General features: G+C 42.2%; 1 protein-coding gene across 4 annotated transcripts in view; it reads right to left on the bottom strand.

Annotated features, from left to right (window-relative positions):
• The window catches only part of GNPTAB (N-acetylglucosamine-1-phosphate transferase subunits alpha and beta), a 40531-nt gene extending 19965 nt beyond the window's left edge, over positions 1-20566 (bottom strand). The window contains exons 1-8 of one of the 4 annotated variants that reach the window (XM_020800446.3): positions 20288-20566; positions 17131-17216; positions 14769-14888; positions 13091-13132; positions 11412-11617; positions 7639-7703; positions 7197-7331; positions 2925-3086 (exon numbers count right to left, since the gene is read on the bottom strand). In XM_020800446.3, coding sequence (XP_020656105.3) covers positions 2925-3086; positions 7197-7331; positions 7639-7703; positions 11412-11617; positions 13091-13132; positions 14769-14888; positions 17131-17216; positions 20288-20404 — 933 coding nt within the window. In that variant the 5' untranslated portion in view covers positions 20405-20566. Of the gene's footprint in view, positions 1-2924; positions 3087-7196; positions 7332-7638; positions 7704-11411; positions 11618-13090; positions 14230-14768; positions 14891-17130; positions 17217-20287 lie in introns of those variants that run through there. The other 3 variants (XM_072999997.2, XM_078376218.1, XM_078376217.1) reach the window with 3 other exon arrangements.
• Between the last annotated feature and the right edge of the window lie 309 nt (positions 20567-20875).

Raw genomic sequence — 20875 nt, 5'->3', positions numbered from 1 at the left:
CTAATTCTCCATATAGGAGATCCTTTGGAATCCGACCATCAGCCATTCTCACAACGTGCCCAAGCCAGCGTAGACGTCGCTGTTTCAGTAATGTATGCATGCTGAAAATTCCAGCTCGTTCTAGGACTACTCTATTTGGAACTCTGTCCTGCCAGGTGATACCAAAAATCCGTCGTAGGCAACGCATATGGAAGGTGTTCAGCTTCCTCTCCTGCCGGGCACAAAGGGTCCAGGACTCGCTGCAGTACAGGAGTGTGCTCAGGACACAGGCTCTATAGACCTGGATCTTGGTATGTGTTGTCAGTTTCTTATTGAGCCATACTCTCTTTGTGAGTCTAGAGAACATGGTGGCTGCTTTCCCAATGCGTTTATCCAGCTCGACATCTAGAGAGAGGGTGTCAGAGATGGTTGAGCCAAGGTACACAAAGTCATGAACAACCTCCAATTCTTGTGTGGAGATGGTAATAGAGGGAGGTGAGTCCACACCCTGGCCCATGACTTGTGTTTTCTTCAGGCTGATTGTTAGTCCAAAGTCTTGGCAGGCCTTGCTGAAACGGTTCATGAGTTGTTGGAGGTCTTCAGCAGAGTGGGCAACAATGGCTGCATCGTCTGCAAAGAGGAAGTCCCTCATGCATTTCAGCTGGACTTTGGTCTTTGCTCTCAATCTAGAGAGATTAAAGAGCTTTCCATCTGATCTAGTCCGGAGATAGACACCTTCTGTTGCAGTTCCAAAGGCATGCTTCAGCATGACAGCAAAAAAGATCCCAAAAAGTGTTGGTGCGAGGACACAGCCCTGTTTCACTCCGCTTCGGATGTCAAAGGGATCTGATGTTGAGCCGTCAAAAACTACAGTGCCTTTCATTCCATCGTGGAAGGACCTGATGATGTTAAGGAGACGAGGTGGACATCCAATCTTGGGAAGTATTTTGAAAAGGCCATCCCTGCTAACCAAGTCAAATGCTTTTGTAAGGTCTATGAAGGCCACTAAGAGTGGCTGTTGTTGTTCCCTGCATTTCTCCTGCAACTGTCGGAGGGAGAATACCATGTCAGTGGTGGATCTATTTGCTCGAAATCCACACTGTGATTCCGGATAGACTCTGTCTGCAAGCACCTGGAGCCTCTTCAGCACAACACGGGCAAGCAGCTTCCCTACAACGCTAAGAAGAGAGATACCACGGTAGTTATTGCAGTCACCCCTGTCACCTTTGTTCTTGTACAACGTGACAATGTTTGCATCCTTCATGTCCTGTGGTACTCCACCTTCCCTCCAGCAGAGACAAAAGATTTCATACAGTTCGGTGATGATGATCTCCTTACCGCATTTCAGCACTTCAACAGGGATGTTGTCCCTTCCAGGTGCCTTGCCAGAGGTGAGGGAATCCAAGGCCGCATTTATTTCTGCTAGGGTTGGTTCGCTGTCCAGCTCTTCCAAGACAGGCAGGCACTCAATGTTATTTAATGCTTCTTCGGTTACTACATTCTTTCTGGAATATAGCTCGGAGTAGTGCTGCACCCAGCGTTCCATCTGCTGTGCTCGGTCCTGGATGATCACACCTGTAGTAGACTTCAAGGGAGCAGATTTCTTCTGTAATGGACCTAAGGCCTGCTTGATACCATCATACATTCCTTTGATGTTACCTGTGTCCGCTGCTATCTGTATCTGAGAGGAAAGCTGAAGCCAGTAGTCATTGGAGCATCTCCTGGCAGCCTGTTGGACTTGGCTACGAGCGGCTCGAAGAGCTTGCAGGTTGTACTCGCTAGGACAGGCTTTGTATGCTGCTAGAGCTCTTCTCTTATCTTCAATGGCTGGCATTAACTCCTCCGAATGGGCTTCGAACCAGTCAGCCATCTTTCTGGTCTTTTTGCCGAAGGTGGACAAGGCGGTGTTGTAGACAGTGTTCTTGAAGTGTTCCCATCGTTCAGGTGCATTTACATTTGCTGGACCTGGAAGGGTTTCCTCGAGTGCTTGGGCAAATTCCTTCACTTTTCTTTGATCGCGAGTCTTGTTGATGTCAATACGTGGTCTTCCTTCCTTTTTCATGTGATACAATTTCTTTGTTCGCAGTTTTACTCTACTACACACCAGGGAGTGATCAGTATCGCAATCAGCACTCTGGTAGCTGCGTGTGATCGTAACACTAGGAAGGCTAGAACGTCTAGTGAGGATCAAATCGAGCTGATGCCAATGCTTGGATCTTGGATGTCTCCAGGAAACTCTGTGTTGCAGCTTCGTATTAAAGAATGTGTTGCTGACACAGAGACCATAGTAACAGCAAAACTCCAGTAAGCGTTGGCCATTTTCGTTCATCTTTCCAATGCCAAAACGGCCTAGACAAGTGGGCCAAGAATTGTGATCAGCACCAACTCAACCTAGTCTCATGTTAAAATGAGTGCCCAAACACATGAGGGGCTTTTTTTCATATAACAATAAGCCAGGTTGTAGTTAGTTAAATTCTGGTTTGCTATTTTGTCCAAACCCATCAGTGAAAAGAAACCACAGATTGACATCCAGATACAAACTACAATTGAAAGCCACGTTTTATTGTTAGTTTACAAATTTACACTGGATTAAACCATGGCTTGCTGTTATGTCTGGATCTATAACTATAGCTTGTCCTTGGCTCATCTCTTCACCAATCCCATGCTTAAATACAAGCTTTAAAAGGGACAAAAAAGAATTAGACCAGAAACAGACAAAATGAACTGTGGACTTAAGTAACAAACCACAGCTAATATAATGAACCAATGTATCCTGGATCTCTTTCTCTGAGCCAGATTACTTTTACAACATACAGAAAACATTTTTCAAACTGTCCCCAATAATCTCTATATTAGCATAAAAAGTTCCCCGCATTAAATAATTATTTAAATAATATTAAGCCTCATCACAATTGTAATTTGATAAATTAGAAACTGATGCCTACCTGGCTGATAGAACTGAGATCCCATAATAAATAAGCAGGACTAAGAGTCAGTTCTTTCCCTTCTATAGTCATGTTCTTCTTAGCTTGCTGATTCAGTTCTTGGAAGCCCTTTGGATTATTCAATTGCAAGAGAGCTACACCGGCTTCTGAATAAAGCTGCAACTACATTGAGACAAAGTATTTTAAGCCTGGCATGTAATTTCAAATTAAACATTCCTCTTTTTTTTTTCCTCCAGTGTAATTCATTGGTTTTGCAGTATTTTACCATAATAATCAGGGTTGTTCACATTTTTCCAAAACACACTTTGCAAGACCAAGAACGCTACTCCTAAATGCAGCTAGATTCCCAGACTTTTTTTCACTGCATTCCTCGGATTGTGGATTTGGTCCTATTTGTTTATTTCCTCTTTTTAAACTAATGAACTTCATAGTTGTTTTATATCTAGTCTTTCAACATGAGAATAAAATGTAAACTGATTATCCTTGACACTACAGCATATCCTAAAATCAATGGTTGCTTGTTTAGGTCTGCATTCACCAAGGTACATTTTAAAGACAGCTTAAAGGAACTAGAAATCTGAGACACAAAAAGGCTCCAGACCGAATCCATTTGTGGATCTTCTCCACATCTTCAGCCAAGATCACCAGTCCACTGCTAAGGTCATTTGTTACTGGGGAACCGTTTGATCTGCATGCTATTTTTATCATTTGCCATTAGTTATTCTAGAGATCAGCTTTCATAATAAGCAAGATGAAAAAACTTTATGCTAGGCACTAAATCCAACAGGAAACATGGTCTGCAAAGGACAAGAATGATTACATGTACAAATAATAACATATTAAAAACTAGTTTTACGCCGAAGGGGTCTCATTGTTATGTGCCTGACATAAATACAGTATACCACATTCCAAAGACTTGAAATTCACCTTGGGGATTAAAACATAACTATCCTAAGTACCTTTTTTCACAGTTGTTCACAACATTTCTTCTGTCCCTGGGAACCCAATCAATAAAGGTTCTCCAAGTGGAGTCAATCAGATTTGGCTACATGGTTGTACCAATGAAAAGCAATAAAAGTTCAGTAAGAACTTCAGTCAGAACTAATGGGGGATGGGTGAAAAAGCGACTGCATCCCAATTGATGTAGTAAATGAGCCAAAGTACCTGTGCTGTATTAGTGGCTTCACTGCTTGCCAGCATGGTGAAATAAGCAGCATTACCCCTGGAGGCTTCAGCAGTGGAGACCTAACTTCCTTCCCCACCACCACAGAACTGGCACATCACTTTTGTCCCCTCATTTTCTGGGTTTATTCCTTTTGTTTTTGCAGTACTGTTCAAAATGTCACTTGTGGTCAATTTAGGCAGTACATTTATAGTTCCCAAAGAGGGTTTTTTTCCCATAGAAACAAAAAGGGTTGTTTTGGCTCTGTTATTACTAAAACCATTTAATGCTTCTTAGCAGTATATCATAAAAAACAAACAAGCAAACAACAACAAACTAACTACCCTGTTTCCCCGAAAATAAGACCTAACCTGAAAATAAGCCCTGGTATGATTTTTCAGGATGCTCGTAATATAAGCCCTACCCCCTAAAATAAGCCCCAGTTAAATGAAATCCCGCCCTCCACCATTGTGCAGCAACCAGAAGATGACATGACTGTAAAATAAAACATCCCATGAAAATAAGCCCTAATGCATTTTTGGAGCAAAAATTAATATAAGACCCTGTCTTATTTTCAGGGAAACACGGTAGCCAACTAAGTTAATCTTAAAGTAATATTAGCTGCAAACAAAACCTATTAAGTTTAGGACTGATCTTTCCTCCTCTCCTTTCAGACAATTATTCATTTTACCTTCTCCCATCCCACATTAGTTGAACATTAAACCAGCTGTCCCACTTGTGACATTTTAAGGTTGTTGATAGTTTGAATTCATGGGCTACCTGATAGCTCCAGATCTGACTCATGCAGTCTATCATTAGAAAAATCTGATAAATCTCAGCCCTTCCAGAGAATCATATCTGGACATACGGATGAAATATGGCAGTTGTTAAGACTGAGGTAGGTTTATGAAGAGCAGTAAGCACTCTCCAAAAATAATGCTGTGGAAATACTGATGATTACAGAGCTGCCATCAGCAGCCTCGTGTTTATTTAGGAGTACAAACAGTGTCACGCTCTCCCTTCTACGGTCTGTCATCAAATATATATTTATTCGCTGACGGGCAGAACTTTCCATTCCACCCAGGAACATGGTATTAAAGACATGGGATTTCCATCTGTCTCATGTTCCCCATTTCAGCTGCTAAGGAAACAGACAGATTATGGCATTTCCCCAAATGGAATAAAGGTCAACTTTTGTCCTGGTTTTCACAAAGGTTCCAAGTTCTGGAGTAGGAGGCTTCTACACCCCAAGATGTATGTCAAAGAAATGATTCAACAAAGATGAGAAAAAAAATCTATAACAAAGGGTTATAACAATAACGAGGGGCAAAATTTAGCAAATGACTCTCCTCCTTCCCTTCTAATCCCCCAAAAAACACTGTTATGGTCAGTTCTTTAATTTCAAGTCGATGTCTTTTGAACCTGGCTGTGATTGGTGGATCAGGGGCACAAAGCTGAAGTCAGACGCCTTCCCACCCATAGCCCATGCAATGGTGCTTTCTGTATTTTACATCCACTGACTTAACAGTGCAGTTCAGACCCACCCACGGACACTCTATGCAACACAGACATTCCCCAAATCTCAAGGCAGGACAGTTGGGCAATCTGATTTCCATGTCCCCATGGAACAGAGATAGGCAAAATGTGATTTCAGGAAGAGGCATCACAAGTTATTCGAACAGACTTAAAATTAGGCTTGGAACAAATGTCAGGCATAAAGCTTCTGGCCCAATAAAAGCACAACTTTTTGGAAAACTTATTTATAGACCACTTTTACAAAACCTTGGACTCAAGTTATCTCCATCTGTTTGGGTAGACTGACACCTAGTGGCTAAAGCTAATTCATATACACCGTTCCAATATGGATTAATTTCGTAAGTAGAAGGTCCACTGTATGAAGTAGACCAGTGGTTCCTGATCTTGGTAACCCAGATATTCTTGGACTGGCACTCCCAGAAACCTGGGCCAGCATACCTGGTGGTAAAGGTTTCTGGGAATTGCAGTCCAAGAATATCTGGGTCACTCAAGGCTGGGATCCACTGAAGTAGACCACAGTAAGAAATAGGTAGCACTGGGAGGGGAACAGGATGAACTTTGAACCTTTACTTCCAGCCCACCTCTGCACCTTTCTTCAGGAAAATATTTTTCTCTTTAGAAAAACAAAGCTATTCAAGAACAAAAAACCATGCAGTTTAATATTTATTTATTTGTTTGTTTGTCTTATATATGGGCTGCCTTTCTCCTGATCAGGAAACTTGTGCATTTTATAAAACCAAAGAAAACATAAAAGAACATTTTATTATAGCAAGAAAAATTCAAATTGGAGCAATAAGAAGTTTCAACAATGCTACATAAGGATGAGGAATATGTGGTTCTCTGTATATTGTTAGGCAAACAGAAGTACCTAGGAATTTGATTATAGTGCATCACAACCATGCAATAAATGTCAGAACAGAGATGGCTCAGAGCAGCCAATTCTTGCTGAACAGGAAGAATATAATAGGCAACTTTATAATTGGCTTCAAGAATGCACATAGTATGGTGCTATGCATTCTCAGTTCTACTGTATGGCATGTAATTGTGGACCCAAAAATTGCCTGCTTTTTAAAAAAGATGTGAAATGCAGGCTCATCAAGGTATGCTAAAAATTTCTTGAGCAGAGAAGGTAAGCAACAAAGTAAAAAAAAAAGGGGGGGAAGGCAAAATGCAGAATGCTAAAATAATCACACAATGCAGAAAAAGATGTACAGATTTTTACAGCCAGTTGTTCTAAGTAAAAAGATGGAGAAAGAACTATAGGAAGGAGAACTTACTGTCCCAAGGTTCTTGGGAAATAGATTTGAATGCAAAATGAAAAGTGTGTCTATAAAGGGAAATTGTTCTCCCTTGAATCGAGCTAAATGCAGCTCAAAAAGGGTCATTTGGAAGTGGCATCAAGTTGATTTTATGGCTGGCATAAAATCAACTTGATACTGGCTCAAGAACTAAAATGGAAAACTAAAGAAGTGATTTATTTTGCATAAGTCCTATTTCATTTGTTACAATTCTCTTGTAGATTTCGTTGCCTGTCTAAATCGTTGATCTTTTCACACAAGCTTCAATAAGCTTACCTGTTTTATCTTGGAAGCAAGGTTTTCTGGCAATTTTGTTTTTAGTTGATTTGTTTCTTTGAATGTAAGTGGGAAACCTTTAAGGAAAACCAAGTCTTGCATTATCACTAACCCAGGAACTTCTTTGTCTGTAGTCTGCAAAAACGGAAATTTCTCATCACTATTCTTTAAAGGATACTAATTTTAACACTGATTTCCCATTCTGTCCCAGAATTCTAAAATATTCTTTCTGATGTTACATAAATCTATTTTAAATACACCACTGAGTTTCTTTTTTTTTTTAAAAAAAAACCTGCTAAGGTACCATAGCACTAATAGAAAACATTACAGTACACAAAGTCTTTTCTATTTAGTAGCCATAGATTCTTTCATTCAACCAACCAAAGTAAGCACATTGAAGGAGTTCAAAACAAACAAACAAATGAACAAAAAAGAAACATACCAAATAGCCCCTCCATACAGCTTGCCTGCTGCTCTCTTTCAGCATTTCAGAATTGGCATCTTCAGCTGGAAGAGTTAGGAATTCAAATCATAAGTCACCCCTTCCATACACTGCAGAATTTCATCATAAAACTTCAAAAGTTCAAAGATACATATTTCTCCAGATACATATTTTTCCATACATGATTAAGCAAAGTTATTAAAACTCCAATGCCCTCTACATTGCCGAGACCATTCTGTTCCCTGATAAACCCAGGAACTATGGGTGATGAAGCAACATAGGAGAAAGCTGAAGTATACCTGGAAGTGGGCCAGACAGAACCTAATTCAACAGCCACAAAAATCACATCAAACATCTACCTGGCAGCAATAAAGACTGCCAGAAGAGCCTATTACACTGACCAAATCAGTGATGCACAAAATCACTGGGCTAATTATTTTCTATTGTGTGTGATTTATCCGGAACTAGCCACAGTGATTGGCCTTCCACTAGCATCACCTGTGACCAGTTTGTGGCATTTTAAAAAAATTAAGTGGAGGCCATCTGCAGGGAACTTAACCACCATACTTTGTCAGTAGATTTGAATTGAGATGTCCACTGCACTGGCTTGTCTGGATATTTTAGACCAATTTCAGCCTGTGATGTCATCTGAAATCGAGAGGGTGCTTGACTGCTGTTGGGCCACTGCAGCCTCCCTAGATCCTTGCCTGACCTAGATTTTAAAAGTTGCCAGACCAATAACAACTCAATGCATCTTTCCTTGAGAGCCATGTTCCCCAAGCCCTCAAGGAGATATGCATTAGGCACATTTGGAAAAAAAACTAACTTGGTGGCAGATGACTGTAATAATTACAGGCCTGTCACCAATGTTCCCTTTATGAGAAAGCCAGTGGAGGCACTTCTGGAGTAAACCAATAACCTTGATCCATTCCAGTCTGGGTTTATGCCACATTGAGACATCATTGGTAACCCTGCACAATGACCTTTTGAAGGAGGCTGACAGGTGCAAGGTGTTCGTGGTGGTCCTCCTCAATAGTGGCCTTTGATAACATCAACCATGGTACCTTCCTGGGGAGGTTCATTGAGTTAGGGATCGGTGACCTGGTTCTGAATCCCCTTGGATTTTCAATTGTAGAATGCCCCAGTGGCCATTTCTCTGTTTAAAATCTATTTAAGATTGCTGAGAAAGGTCATCCAGAGATTTGGAGTAATGTGTCATCAACATGCAGGTGCCACGCAATTCTGTATCTTCTCCCACCCTTCTGCAGTAGATGCTGTCCCATCCCATAGGCACTGCCCAGCTGCTGTGCTGGACTGGATGAGAGAAAACAGACTTGAGGCTGTACCCAGACAAGACGTAGTGGGTGGGTGTCCCCAGTGTGGTTTGGGTGGCTCCCTCTCCTTTGATGGGGGTTCTCTCTCCATCAGAGTGTGCAGCCTAGGCATTCTTCTGGAGCCAGTGCTATTAATGGAGAACCAGGCACAGTCTGTACTCCAATCCTCCTATTTCCACCTTAGATGGACTGCACAATTGTACCCTTACTTGGACACCCAGTCACTCACCATGTTGGTCCATGCACTGGTAGTCTCAAGAATAAACTATGATAAAGTTCTTTATGTGGGGCTTCCCTTGAGCCTGACACAGAAGTTCCAGCAGGTCCAGAATATTACAGAGTTCCTGGTGGGTAGAGTCAGTAAATACAGTGGTGCCTCGCTTAACGAGCGCACCGCAGAACGGCGAAATCGCATAGCGATTAGGTTTTAGCGATCGCAAATGCGATCACATACCGATGGCCCCTATGGGCAAAAATCGCTTTGCGAAGATCGGTAAGCGTTTCGCTTACCGATCTTCGCAAAGCAATGCAACGGATCAGCTGTTCGGCGGCTCCAAAATGGTTGCAGGAAGCCCCGAAATGGCCGCGTGCAGCGTTTTCACGCCCTCCCCTCGCTTACCGAGGGCGTGAAAATGGCTGCCACAATGGAGCAACCTCGCTGAACGGTGAGTTTTGCAGCCTATTGGAACGCATTAAACTAAGTTTAATGCATTCCAATGGGCTTTTACGTTCCGTACAGTGATGTTTCGCCATAGCGAAGGTTAATCCGGAACGGATTAACCTCGCTATGTGAGGCACCACTGTACCAACACACATCCCCAACCAGTATTACACTGGTTACCTGCCTGCTTCTGTGCTGACCTCAAGGTGATTATTTTAACATATAATGCCCCAAACAGTTTGGGACCTGGGTACTTGACAAAATGCCTCCTTCTGGCAAGAACTGCCAGTCTTACTGTTCATCCCAGGTGGGATGTTTGAGGGTGCTGGCCCTGAGAGAAGCCCAAAGAGAGAGGACTAGGAGTTGGGCCTTATCGGCGGTTGCACCTAGAATTTGTAACCAACTACCCCCAGACATCTTCCTGGCCCCCTCACTGATGACTTTTTAAAAAATCTTTAAACATTTGTTTAGACTCACATTTCCATCAATGGGAATCCACTGAAGATTTCAGACACTGAGTCAATTCTACCACCTTTTAAATACTTAATGCTTATGTGTAATTTTTAAGTGTTTGATTATTTTATTTGAAGATGCTTATATGTTGATTTTACTTTATGTTTATAGTACTGTTTTACTTTTTGATCATGTTGTGAACCGCCCAGAGTAACCTTAGGCTAGATGGCTGGTATACAAACCAAATCAATAAAATAAATAAAATTAAAACACTTAAGGAGGACTTATCTTTGGGATGCATCTGTCTCTGTCTACTACAATTATGCAATGATATCCCTTAATCACTGCAAGAAGAGGAAGAAAAGAAATACAGTGGTGCCTCGACTTACGAACGCCCCTACTTACAAACATTTCGACTTATGGACAGCTCCGGCCGCAAAAATTTGCTTCGACTTGTGGCCGGAGCTTCCAATTATGAACAGAAACAGGCAGGGTAAAAGGCAGGAAATTCAAATTTCTAACTGTAGGTAGCGACGAGGCTGCTTCTTTGTACTGTAGTTGTTTCACTTTCGCAGTCAGAGGGTGTGTTGTGTTGGAGGCTTGCTTGGGAGGGCCTCCTTCTGCTTCGGAGTGAGAGTGTGTATGTCTGCAGGGAGGTAAGCTGCTGTTTCTCCTTTTAAAAAACTGTTCTGGGTGGGTTTTGGTGTTCCTGTGCTGTGCTGTTGGTGGCTCTGCTTTGGAGTGAGCGTGTGTGTGTGTCTCTGCAGGGAGGGTATGTTTCTGTGCTCTGCTTCGGAGTGTGTGTGTGTGTGTGTGTGTGTGTGTGTGTGTGTGTGTGTGTGTGTGTGTGTGTGTGTGTGTGTGTGTGTGTGTGTGTGTGTGTGTGTGTGTGTGTGTGTGTGTGTGTGTGTGTGTGTGTGTGTGTGTGTGTGTGTGTGTTCTGCAGGGCTCTGCTGTTTATTTTTGGAGTTTTTTTTCCTTCTTAAACCTCAGCAACGGAGGTGGCTCTAGTGTTTGTTTGTTTTTTTGAGTTTTCTTCTTCTTAAAGCCTGAGCAACGGAGCACCTTCCGACTGGGCTTGCTGTGTTCTCTTTTTGTGTGTGTGATTTTTTCCTTCGGCTGGAACAGATTAATCGGTTTTCAATGCGTTCCTATGGGAAATGGTGCTTCGACTTATGAACGTTTCAAGTTAAGAACACCGTTCCAATACGGATTAAGTTCGGAAGTCGAGGTACCACTGTATCCCCCTAAAAAAATCTGAAAAAGCAATAAGCCTACAGCCAAATGTTCTCAGCCTACAGAAGATGACTAAGGCAACTCCTTACCTTCTTTAGAATTGTAAAAAACAATAACAGTGACATTGGTAGAAGGATTTTTTGGCTTTGCGACTGAGAAGAGGTTGTTGGCAGACCGCAGTGAAGGATGGATCAATGGGAGGTCCTTGAGAGTTATGTTGTTTGGCAGCCCCGGGTCCAAGACAAGCATTGGCACTTTGATACAGTGTGTCAGTAAACACTCCAGTTGTTTCTCACTAGGACCAAGTAAGCAAAGGAATGAATACGTATAACTCTTAGGTTCAAAGTTGCATGTGACTGCATATATGGGGTCAGGGTCTGATTACGATATGTTACCACTCCTTTAAAAATACTTATTTAGTATCTCAGTCACCTTTGGCCAAAATAAGCTCCATATTAAATTCGGACCTAAGTTCTCATTTCAAACTGGACATCGCACTCTATGGCATATCCTGTTTACAGATGTTGCACAGCTTGTCCAAATGCAGAAGTTCTTTTGAGGAGAATGGTAGGGTAAAAATATTTTAAATTAATAAATTTAAATAAATAAACTAGACGCCAGACAATGTATTCTGCAATGTGCAGAGATTGAGAAAGTTACTTGTTTCGACTAAAACTCCCAGAATCCTCCAGCAACCATAAACACTGGCCAAGCTGGCTTTGAGATTTTGGGAAATGTAGCACAGGTAGTAACTCAGCTGTCATACTGAGCACATTATTTAGGAAATCGTATTGAGTACAGTCAAGGAAAGAAAGACACTTGTTTTCACTGGTTCCTTTGCTAAACTTAAAAATGTTACATTTGGACAAGTATCACAATTCAACATCCTGCGCTCTAAATTATTTTTATGCTTTCACAGAGTTTATGTGGAAAGGCAAATTATGAGAATCAGGGCTCACAATTAGGTAGCATCTTGGTAGCATTAAATGACTGTGGTATTCTCCCAGACTGACTGCTCAGTTCCAACATAACTTGACCCAGCTCTACTCAAATATGCACCCAGGTAGAGAAGCACAAGTGTTGAACAGTGATTAGAGGTTGGAATAGGAGATCAAAGTTGTCATGCAGACTAATGAAACTTACAGGTGACTTCAAGCCAGTCACTCTCTCATACTCTGATCTACTTTACAGAGTTGTTAAGCACAGAGAAGAGGGAAGTCATCTACACTATCTTGAGTTGGCTAGAGAAAAGGCAGAATCAAAATGAAACAAATAAATATATTTTGTTCTGCTATTATGTGGGATGTTGCTTACCTCACACGTTATCTCCAACTGCACCACAGTGCTGATAAATCGTTTCAAAATGGCTGCCACAAGGAAACAACTGACTAGATTTATTTGTGCTTTTTTGTTCACCTCATTTACCTTCTCCTTACATGTAGAGGTAAATATAAAGCAAAACAAAGCTCGAAAGGTCATCTACACATAGAGAACATTACTCATACTCCTTTAGAACACAATGGATTTTAGGAGACAATAACCATATTCTGATTTAGAGTGGCTTGACAAGTATTTTAATTTATGGAACATTTTCTTTTGGACAAACAGAATTATAGCAGTTTTTTCTCTCTCTTTTTTAATTGAATAATTAGAGATTCTGTGACACTCAACTTGCCCAAAATTACAAATTGTCCACCTTAGCACTCAATAACATCTGTGGTAGAAAACCTAACCTTTCCTCAAAACACTTCTACTCATTTTTTTTTACCTTTTCTTAGTTGGTTCCGTAGTGTTCTTTCCAAGCATTTCCCTAAAGAACAATAAACAAGTATGACAAAGAACAATGACATCTTCTTGAACTATACACATACTGTACTTGCTAAGTTGATAGCCAGACAGATAGGTGTGTGTGTGTGTGTGTACATAGGTGCACAAGTGTTCCAGACTTTTTTCAACAGAAGCTCGGGAGCCTTCCCACTCACGCCGCCACAGTGACAAAAGCTGGCAGATAACAAAATCTGGTCCTATTGTGGCAGGACACAGAAGTATGCCTACCAGTTACCTCACACACAGTGAAATCCCAGACATATCTCCTCTGAGGTAAGATCTATTAAGTTCAAGGTAAGTACAAGACTGTAGCCTGAAAGAATTTAAGAGTCTTGTCCAATCCATAGCAAAGGTCTTCCAAATGCCGTTGGACGACCACTCCTATTAGGCCTTCCTGACCAGCATGTATAAGGAATGATGGGAGCTGTAGCTCAACCCGACTCTTCTTCTCTGGCCTATGGGATGAAGTGTAACCATTACACTAGCAGCCACAATACCTGGGGAGCAATAGGACCAGTCTTACATTCACTGTTAGAAAACTTGGGTTTTTGGACCAGAATCTCTCAGCAACACGGGGGGCTATAGGAACTTTTCAAAGCTTTGGCCATTTCACAGCACTTCCTTTTTACTGTTACCAGCCTTTACATATAGGAAGAGCTTTGAACCACCTAACCTACTGTGAAGATCCCTCACTCCTTTAACTATGTTTACTAGTCTGGATGTGTGGGGTTAGTCCAGAACTAGTCATATGGATCAGAATCACTGTTTTGACAATTTATTTCCTGGCCTATTAACTGATAAATTTATCTGCTCCTTCTATGTATACATTTTCCCATTACAGTACTGAATTCATTCTGTTTCTAATCCCGCTGAAGTGATTTTCTCGTATTTGAATTTCTTGATATACTTTGCAATGAACACTTTCTCAAACATTTATTAAGACACAATTCTTTAGTAAACTTCTCAAAATGGGTCCCAGTGAATGTTCCAAAGACAAGGAAAAGAAAAACCAGGTAGCATTCCCTCGGTTCAGTTTGTTTGTGCTCATAGTTCTGATTCTAGGAGACCTGGAAAGGGTTTCTGCTCAAAAAGCATGAAGAACATTAGTTTGTAACATTTCTTAAACCACGACAGCACAGCAGGTACAGCACAATATGCAAAGGGGACAGACATCAAGTTTAGTCAGGACTCTAAATGTGGACCATACAACCTAATGGCCACTAGATGTTTTTAACTACAGTTCCCATATTGCCCCACCAGCAGCCATGTTGGCTGAGGCTGTTAGGAATTATAAATCAACATATTGGAAGGGCATTAGGTTGCCTATACCTACGCTGAGTTGTAATTAAGCAGCACACCTTAGTCTCATGAGCCACTCCACCCCTTTCCTCCCTGCAGGGTGACAAAAGCTTCTGTTTCCATTTTAGATTTTCATGGTTCACTGTGTCATCTTCACCCTAACCTGAAATTGACCCTAGTTTGTGGAAACAAGACAGCTTTAAAATCACCTTTGAAACTAGCTAGTTCCCACTAACCCTGGTTAAGAAGAATAAGGTGTTAGTGCTGGAAGTCATGGAAAGGGATTGAAATAGAAAGTATCTCCAGGGAGAGATTCTTACCTTATTATCCTCTGTTCTTCCTCCATCTGTTTCCTCACCTGCTGCAGTTCTCTGATCAGCTCAACATCTGTGCCATTCACCCAGGTGTAAACCACATCAATGGGCATGGGTAAACAAAGTCTACAAAAGTCAAATGGAGAAGAAGGGAGACAACCGTGTTTATCCTGTCCAGGTTTAAACTAAGAAACATTTTTCAGCAACAAAGATTGTGTTTTACCACAAAATGTATGATCAAACAAATGGGATTATGATTAAAAAACTGGTCTGTTTTGTTCAGTGTAACACAATAAAAGCCAGTGTGGTGTAATGGAGAGAGTGTCAGACTAGGATTCAAGAGGACTGGGTCTAAATGACCACGTCACCAAGGAAACATACTGGTAGATTGGCAGTGGCAAACTACTCTTCGAACATTTCACACACTTTGAAAACTGTAGCAGGACTGCCATAAATCTGAAGCACAACAATAACAGTGTTCAGCATATCCATATCATTCATTCATTCCTAATTCACCAGCTACTGATCTTAGGTATTTTCCTCTAACAAATGCTATCCCAACATGTTTTGGCCTACAGCCCTCAGAATCTCCTCACCAGAATTGTCAGTGGTGCATTCTGGGAGTTACAATGCAAAAGGTAACTACTCCAAGCTCCAATCTGACATCTGGAGAACCACATATTCCCAACACTAGCTTTCTTTTTTTCAGAAGACCCAAATGTCACCCTGGCTGGGTTGGGCTAAGACAAGGTCATGGAATATTTCACTTCTGAAGCAGGTACTGCAAACCACACTTCCAGTGGCTCCTGATGGTTATAAAAGCAATCCAAATATTGCACCCATAGATGCAATAATAATTATAATAATTGTGTGCCATCAAGTCAATTCTGACTTATGGCAATCCCTTTCAAGGTTTCCTAGCTAGACAGTATCAGAAATGGTTCAACAATTACATGCCATCAAGTCTATTCCAACATTTAAAAAGTGTGCTCTGTGTGTGTGTGTATATGTATATGTATATATATATATGTATATATATGTATATATGTATATATATGTATATGTATGTGTATATATATATATATGTATGTATATATATGTATATGTATATGTATATATATATGTGTGTGTGTGTATATATATATATTTATATATATATATACACACACACACATATACATATACATATATACACACACACACAGACACACACACACACACACACATATATACACATACACATACACATACACACACACACACACACACACACACACACACACACAGAGTGGTGCCTTGCATAGCGACGCTAATCCGTGCAGCAAAAATCGCTGCAAAGCGATTTCATCGCTATGCAATTTAAAAAAGTCCATAGGAATGCATTGAAACCCCTTCAATGCATTCCTATGGGCTAAAAACTCACCTTTAAGCGAAAATCCTCCATACGGCGGCCATTTTCGCTGCCCGGTAAGCAAGGAATCCGTCCCTAAACACAGTGGGCGGCCATTCTTTTAACCCGGCGGCCATTTTGGAACCACTGATCAGCTGTTGGAAAATCATTGCTATGCGATAATTGGTAAGCGAAACAGCGAACCGACCATCGCAAAGCAATTTTTTCCCATAGGGAACATCGCAATGCGATCGCAAAAACTTAATCACTATGTGGTTTCGTTGTTAAACGGAGCGCCCGTTAAGCGAGGCACCACTCTGTGTGTGTGTGCGCGCGTGCGTGCGTGCGCGCGCGCACACACACACACACACACAGTTTAATCACTAGGCCACGAGTGACCCTTTCTAGTGTTTTCTACATATACTCAGAAGGGATTCAATATTCCCTTCTTTTGGAGGTGCTCTGAGACCCTGCAGCTTGCCTGAGACCAAACAGATGGGCTTTTCTCATACAACACATATTGGGGAAATCAAAACTCCAATCTACTGACTGGTCAGACAGATGCTCCCACTCACAAAGTGATCCAGTCAGCTACATTCATAAGGAGTTCCACAGAATATATTAACCAAGTTGTCAATCTTGTAGACAAAGTTATGGAAAAGGGTTTTCACCCTTTCCCTGATGAACGGCTCAAGGGAAAATGCAGCCACAGTGTTCCTTCAGGATGGTTCCCACAGCAGCAGAAATTCACCTCACAAGGATCAGGAGAAGGTCAGACAAAAGGAAATATGGTGTTACCATACAGGCAAAGTAGCCAGGAAGATTTACTCATATTCCACATGGTTTCAGCCAATTTGGCTCAAGCAAGTGACATATCTGAAGGCAGGAAAAGTGTTCGTTGCACAAACAGTTTTAAACCACACTTGCCGAAACCTATTTTTTTAAAACAACACAGTTGTTCTACGTTCCATGACATACCTGTTCTGAAAAGATTTCCCAGCAACGTTGTCTCTGTAAGAATCAAACAAAACATGGTACTGATCCCGGCTCCACTCTAGAACAACCTATGGAAGAGGAATATTTAAGAGTGTATTCTAAAAAGCGGGGGAACAGGGTTGACATCAAAGAATACCCCAGTTTATAGTATATGCTCTGAGTGGCTCTCCTTACTACTGTGGCAGCCAAGTGAGTTTTCTTTGGTTGTGTTGCACTGGATGACCTTCTCTGCTGTAACACCAACCTTATGGAATCATCTTCTCACTGAAAACAGTTTCCAGTGCTGGTGTTTCTTCTGTCAGCTACAGACTTTTGCCTTTGTTTGCCCTAGCATTAATTTTAATTTAGCTCAGTTTTGTTTATAGTTTAGTTTCCTCCTCTTCTTACTTACCTTCTAGTAGAGGTTGGGCAATGTCATTGCTATTCTGACTTTAGATGTCAAAAGCTCTAAACCAGTGGTCTCCAGCCTTCGGTAACCCAGAAGTTTTTGGACTACAACTCCCAGAAATCTTGCTCAGCAGAGCTAGTAGTGGTGAAGGCTTCTGGGAGTTGCAGTCCGAGAACATTTGAGGACTCAAGGTTTGGAACCATTGCTCCAAACAGTGATGTTGCATTCCATCCAAGCCACTCCCCTAGGTTCTTTAGTTCACATGTTCTTCTCTTTCCTATACTTCTTTTCCCTTTTATTTTATCCTAAATTATCAGCTGTAATGACCTGTAGTTTTGCTTGTTATTCAGTGAGTCTATCATTCTAACTCTACACATTTAATGCAGATTTTTAAAATGTCCTGTTTATTAATCTGCTTTAACCTTTTGTTGGTCAACCATTGAGAGCATTCTGAAACAAATCTAAATTTCAAATGCTTAGACATTTTTATATCAGCCCGTGTTAACCCTTGTGATTCCAAGCCACAAAGCAAAACAGGAAAATGGAGTCCCAAACATTTTCCTTGTCGTCTCCCTGATTGTTAATGTTAGGACGCCTGGTTCTGAATTCATTTTGAAAGAATGTCATTGCTTTAATGGCCAAAATCAAATTAGTTATGCCCAAGATAAAGCAAATCATATACTGTACATTATAGTAGCAAATTGTTACAAGTTCCCTATCAGGTGCATACTTGCTGTGCCAAATTTGTCCAAAGTTTACAAAACTATTCTAAATTTCTCTACTCAGTTCTCTTTTTTCCTGGCAGAAATGTACAAAGACATCACTCTGAAGGATAACAAATTATTTAATTAAAAACCAAACCACATATCTGCCACTGTGATGTAAAAATATCTTATCTCATAGTACTCCAGAACAGCAAGTTATTTCAGACACCACGGTTCCAGAATTTCAATCCACTTTGCAATTCATGAGAATTTATCAGTCACTACAATTTGAAAGCGTATTACTGGATTCAGAAAGAGAAAGGATGCTGATCCATACTGAATATAGTAAGAGGAACACACAATAAGGCAAAAAATGATACAGAGAAACAGGAAGAAAACCCAATGTTTCTACCATGTTTCCCCGAAAATAAGACAGGGTCTTATATTATTTTTTGCTCCAAAAAAATGTATTAGGGCTTAATTTCAGGGTATGTTTTATTTTTGGGAAAACGGGGTATCAATAGAGTGGCCAACAGATCAAAGCTGTCACACATCTGAATAAGTAGCTCACATGATTCTGACCTGATCTAACAGTCACAATCTTAGTAAACAGTTACCAAGTTATTATCAGGAGGGTTTTGTACAGCAAGGGTAGACTCTGTGCCTGGATCAAAACCCCTTGGTGGCAGCATCATGCAGCAATGAAAACACTACTCAACATTTCTGTAACATTTAAGAACAGGCTTCCAAAACCTGGACATCATCAAATCTGTTGGGCAGTCAATTCCCATCACTCCTAGCCACCATACTCAAAACCACCGGCCATACGGCCTAGCAATGGTTCAAACTTTATTGCAACACTTTTGGCAGGACATGGCTACACACACATACACAACAGCAACTATGTACTGTATATTTCTTACAACAGCCTTTAAAGGCAGGTCAGTTTTAACACCACAGCAGGAACTTGGATAAGAAGTATACATTATGGCAAGTATCTGTGAAGATGAAATTTATAGAAAAGGTGTACAATCCATCTGTTTCAAAGCATCAACCCACTGGTACCTAGCTGAAAATAAGCTTGTTGGACTGGTAAAGGTCATAAATTTTTGAGGGAAATTAGCAGCAACCCATAGGGATCTCCCTCGCCAAAATAATAAACTGCCATCTTTTTTTGCTCAGCCTTCATAAGACCTAAAGAACACAACGTTGTCAGCATCCCAAATCTGTTTTCTCTTGCTTTTCCCTTTTATAAATACAGTCTGCTGTGCTACTAAACCAAACGGTTCTGTAACATACAAATTATGAAATAACTCACAAATCACCCTGTTTTAATGGCAAAACAAGGAATATGAAGATGGTCCCCAACCTTGGGCCTCCAGATGTTCATGGACTTCAACTCCCAGAAATCCTGGCCAGCAGAGGTGGTGGTGAAGGCTTCTGGGAGTTGTAGTCCAAGAACATCTGGAGGCCCAAGGTTGGGGACCCCTAAGCACATTGGGTGTCCTTTTTTAGCGGCCATGAAAAACAAATACAGCCCTCATGAAGGCAAGAAAAACTGCTTTTCTGTAATGGAAGGAAGGCAAGTGTAGACGAAGGCCCTGGGGAAAGGAAACACGCAAAGAGAAAAGGTGGCTAATTGCGAAAGGGAAGGACCACAGAGGCAAGGGGTGGATACCCCACCCCACGGTGCGTAACGAAGTGGGTGCTGAGGAGACAAGGGAAACGGCAATGACAGCAAATCATGGTGATTATTTAGGCCACAGGCATAATGGAAGGAACCCAGGGGAAAAAAAGGCCCAGCACCCGCAGGGAATAAAGTGGCCCTCATGCCTCACGGAGGCAGCTTCAAGGTTTGTTTAGGAGGCTGTCGGGCCTCCCCAGCCTATAACGCAGCTGTTAAGGATCCCGAAGCCCTGACAGCCGGCAGGAGGGAAGCAAAAGCCCAAGGGGGGGGAGGCATGTTGACCCCGCGCCCAGGCATGTGACCGCTAGCCGGCTCCCGGCCCGAGAGCCAGGCCAGGCCATGCAAAGCAAGGCGGCTCACCTCTCCGAACTGCAGGGCGGAGACGATCATGAGGACGAGGCCCCCAAGGCAAAGGCAGGGCCCATACCGGTGCGACAGGCAGGTATAGGTCTGTCTCTGCAGGAGCTTCAGCAGCATGGCCCGCCGGCCACCATCACCCCGCAGCCCGCCGGTGGGAACGGCAAGAGGGCCAGGGACGCCGCCGCTTTTCTCTCCTCGCCAGCGGCCACGGGCCAATCCTAATAGTCGCCTCTTCCTCGCTCTTCCGCTGCTGCTGCTGCTGCTGCTGCCGCTCGCCTGGCAGAAGCCGCGGAGCCGGCTGCTTCCGGGAGGCCGCCGGCGGAGCCCGGGCGCCCCCTAGTGGCCACCGGCCAGGCAGCCAGCCAACCCGGCGGGGACCGACGCGTCTTGCGAGAGCCCGAGAGGTTTGGCTTGCCCGTGGGCGGGGCTTCGCTCTCTTTCTCACGCGCCTCGCGCCTCTCGGGCCAGGCAAGAGGGAGGGAGGTAGGGGCGCCTCTCGGAAAAAAGCTGAGGTGGGAGGTGTGCATGTGTGTATGCAGCTCATCCTACCTTTTCTGTATCATTTCATGCGGTCACATGCCGGAACTG

Source organism: Pogona vitticeps, chromosome 5 (assembly GCF_051106095.1).
Source record: "Pogona vitticeps strain Pit_001003342236 chromosome 5, PviZW2.1, whole genome shotgun sequence".
NCBI lineage: Eukaryota > Metazoa > Chordata > Lepidosauria > Squamata > Agamidae > Pogona > Pogona vitticeps.
The sequence above is the reverse complement of the archived record's forward strand: the minus strand, read 5'-3'. Positions and strand labels throughout refer to the sequence as shown.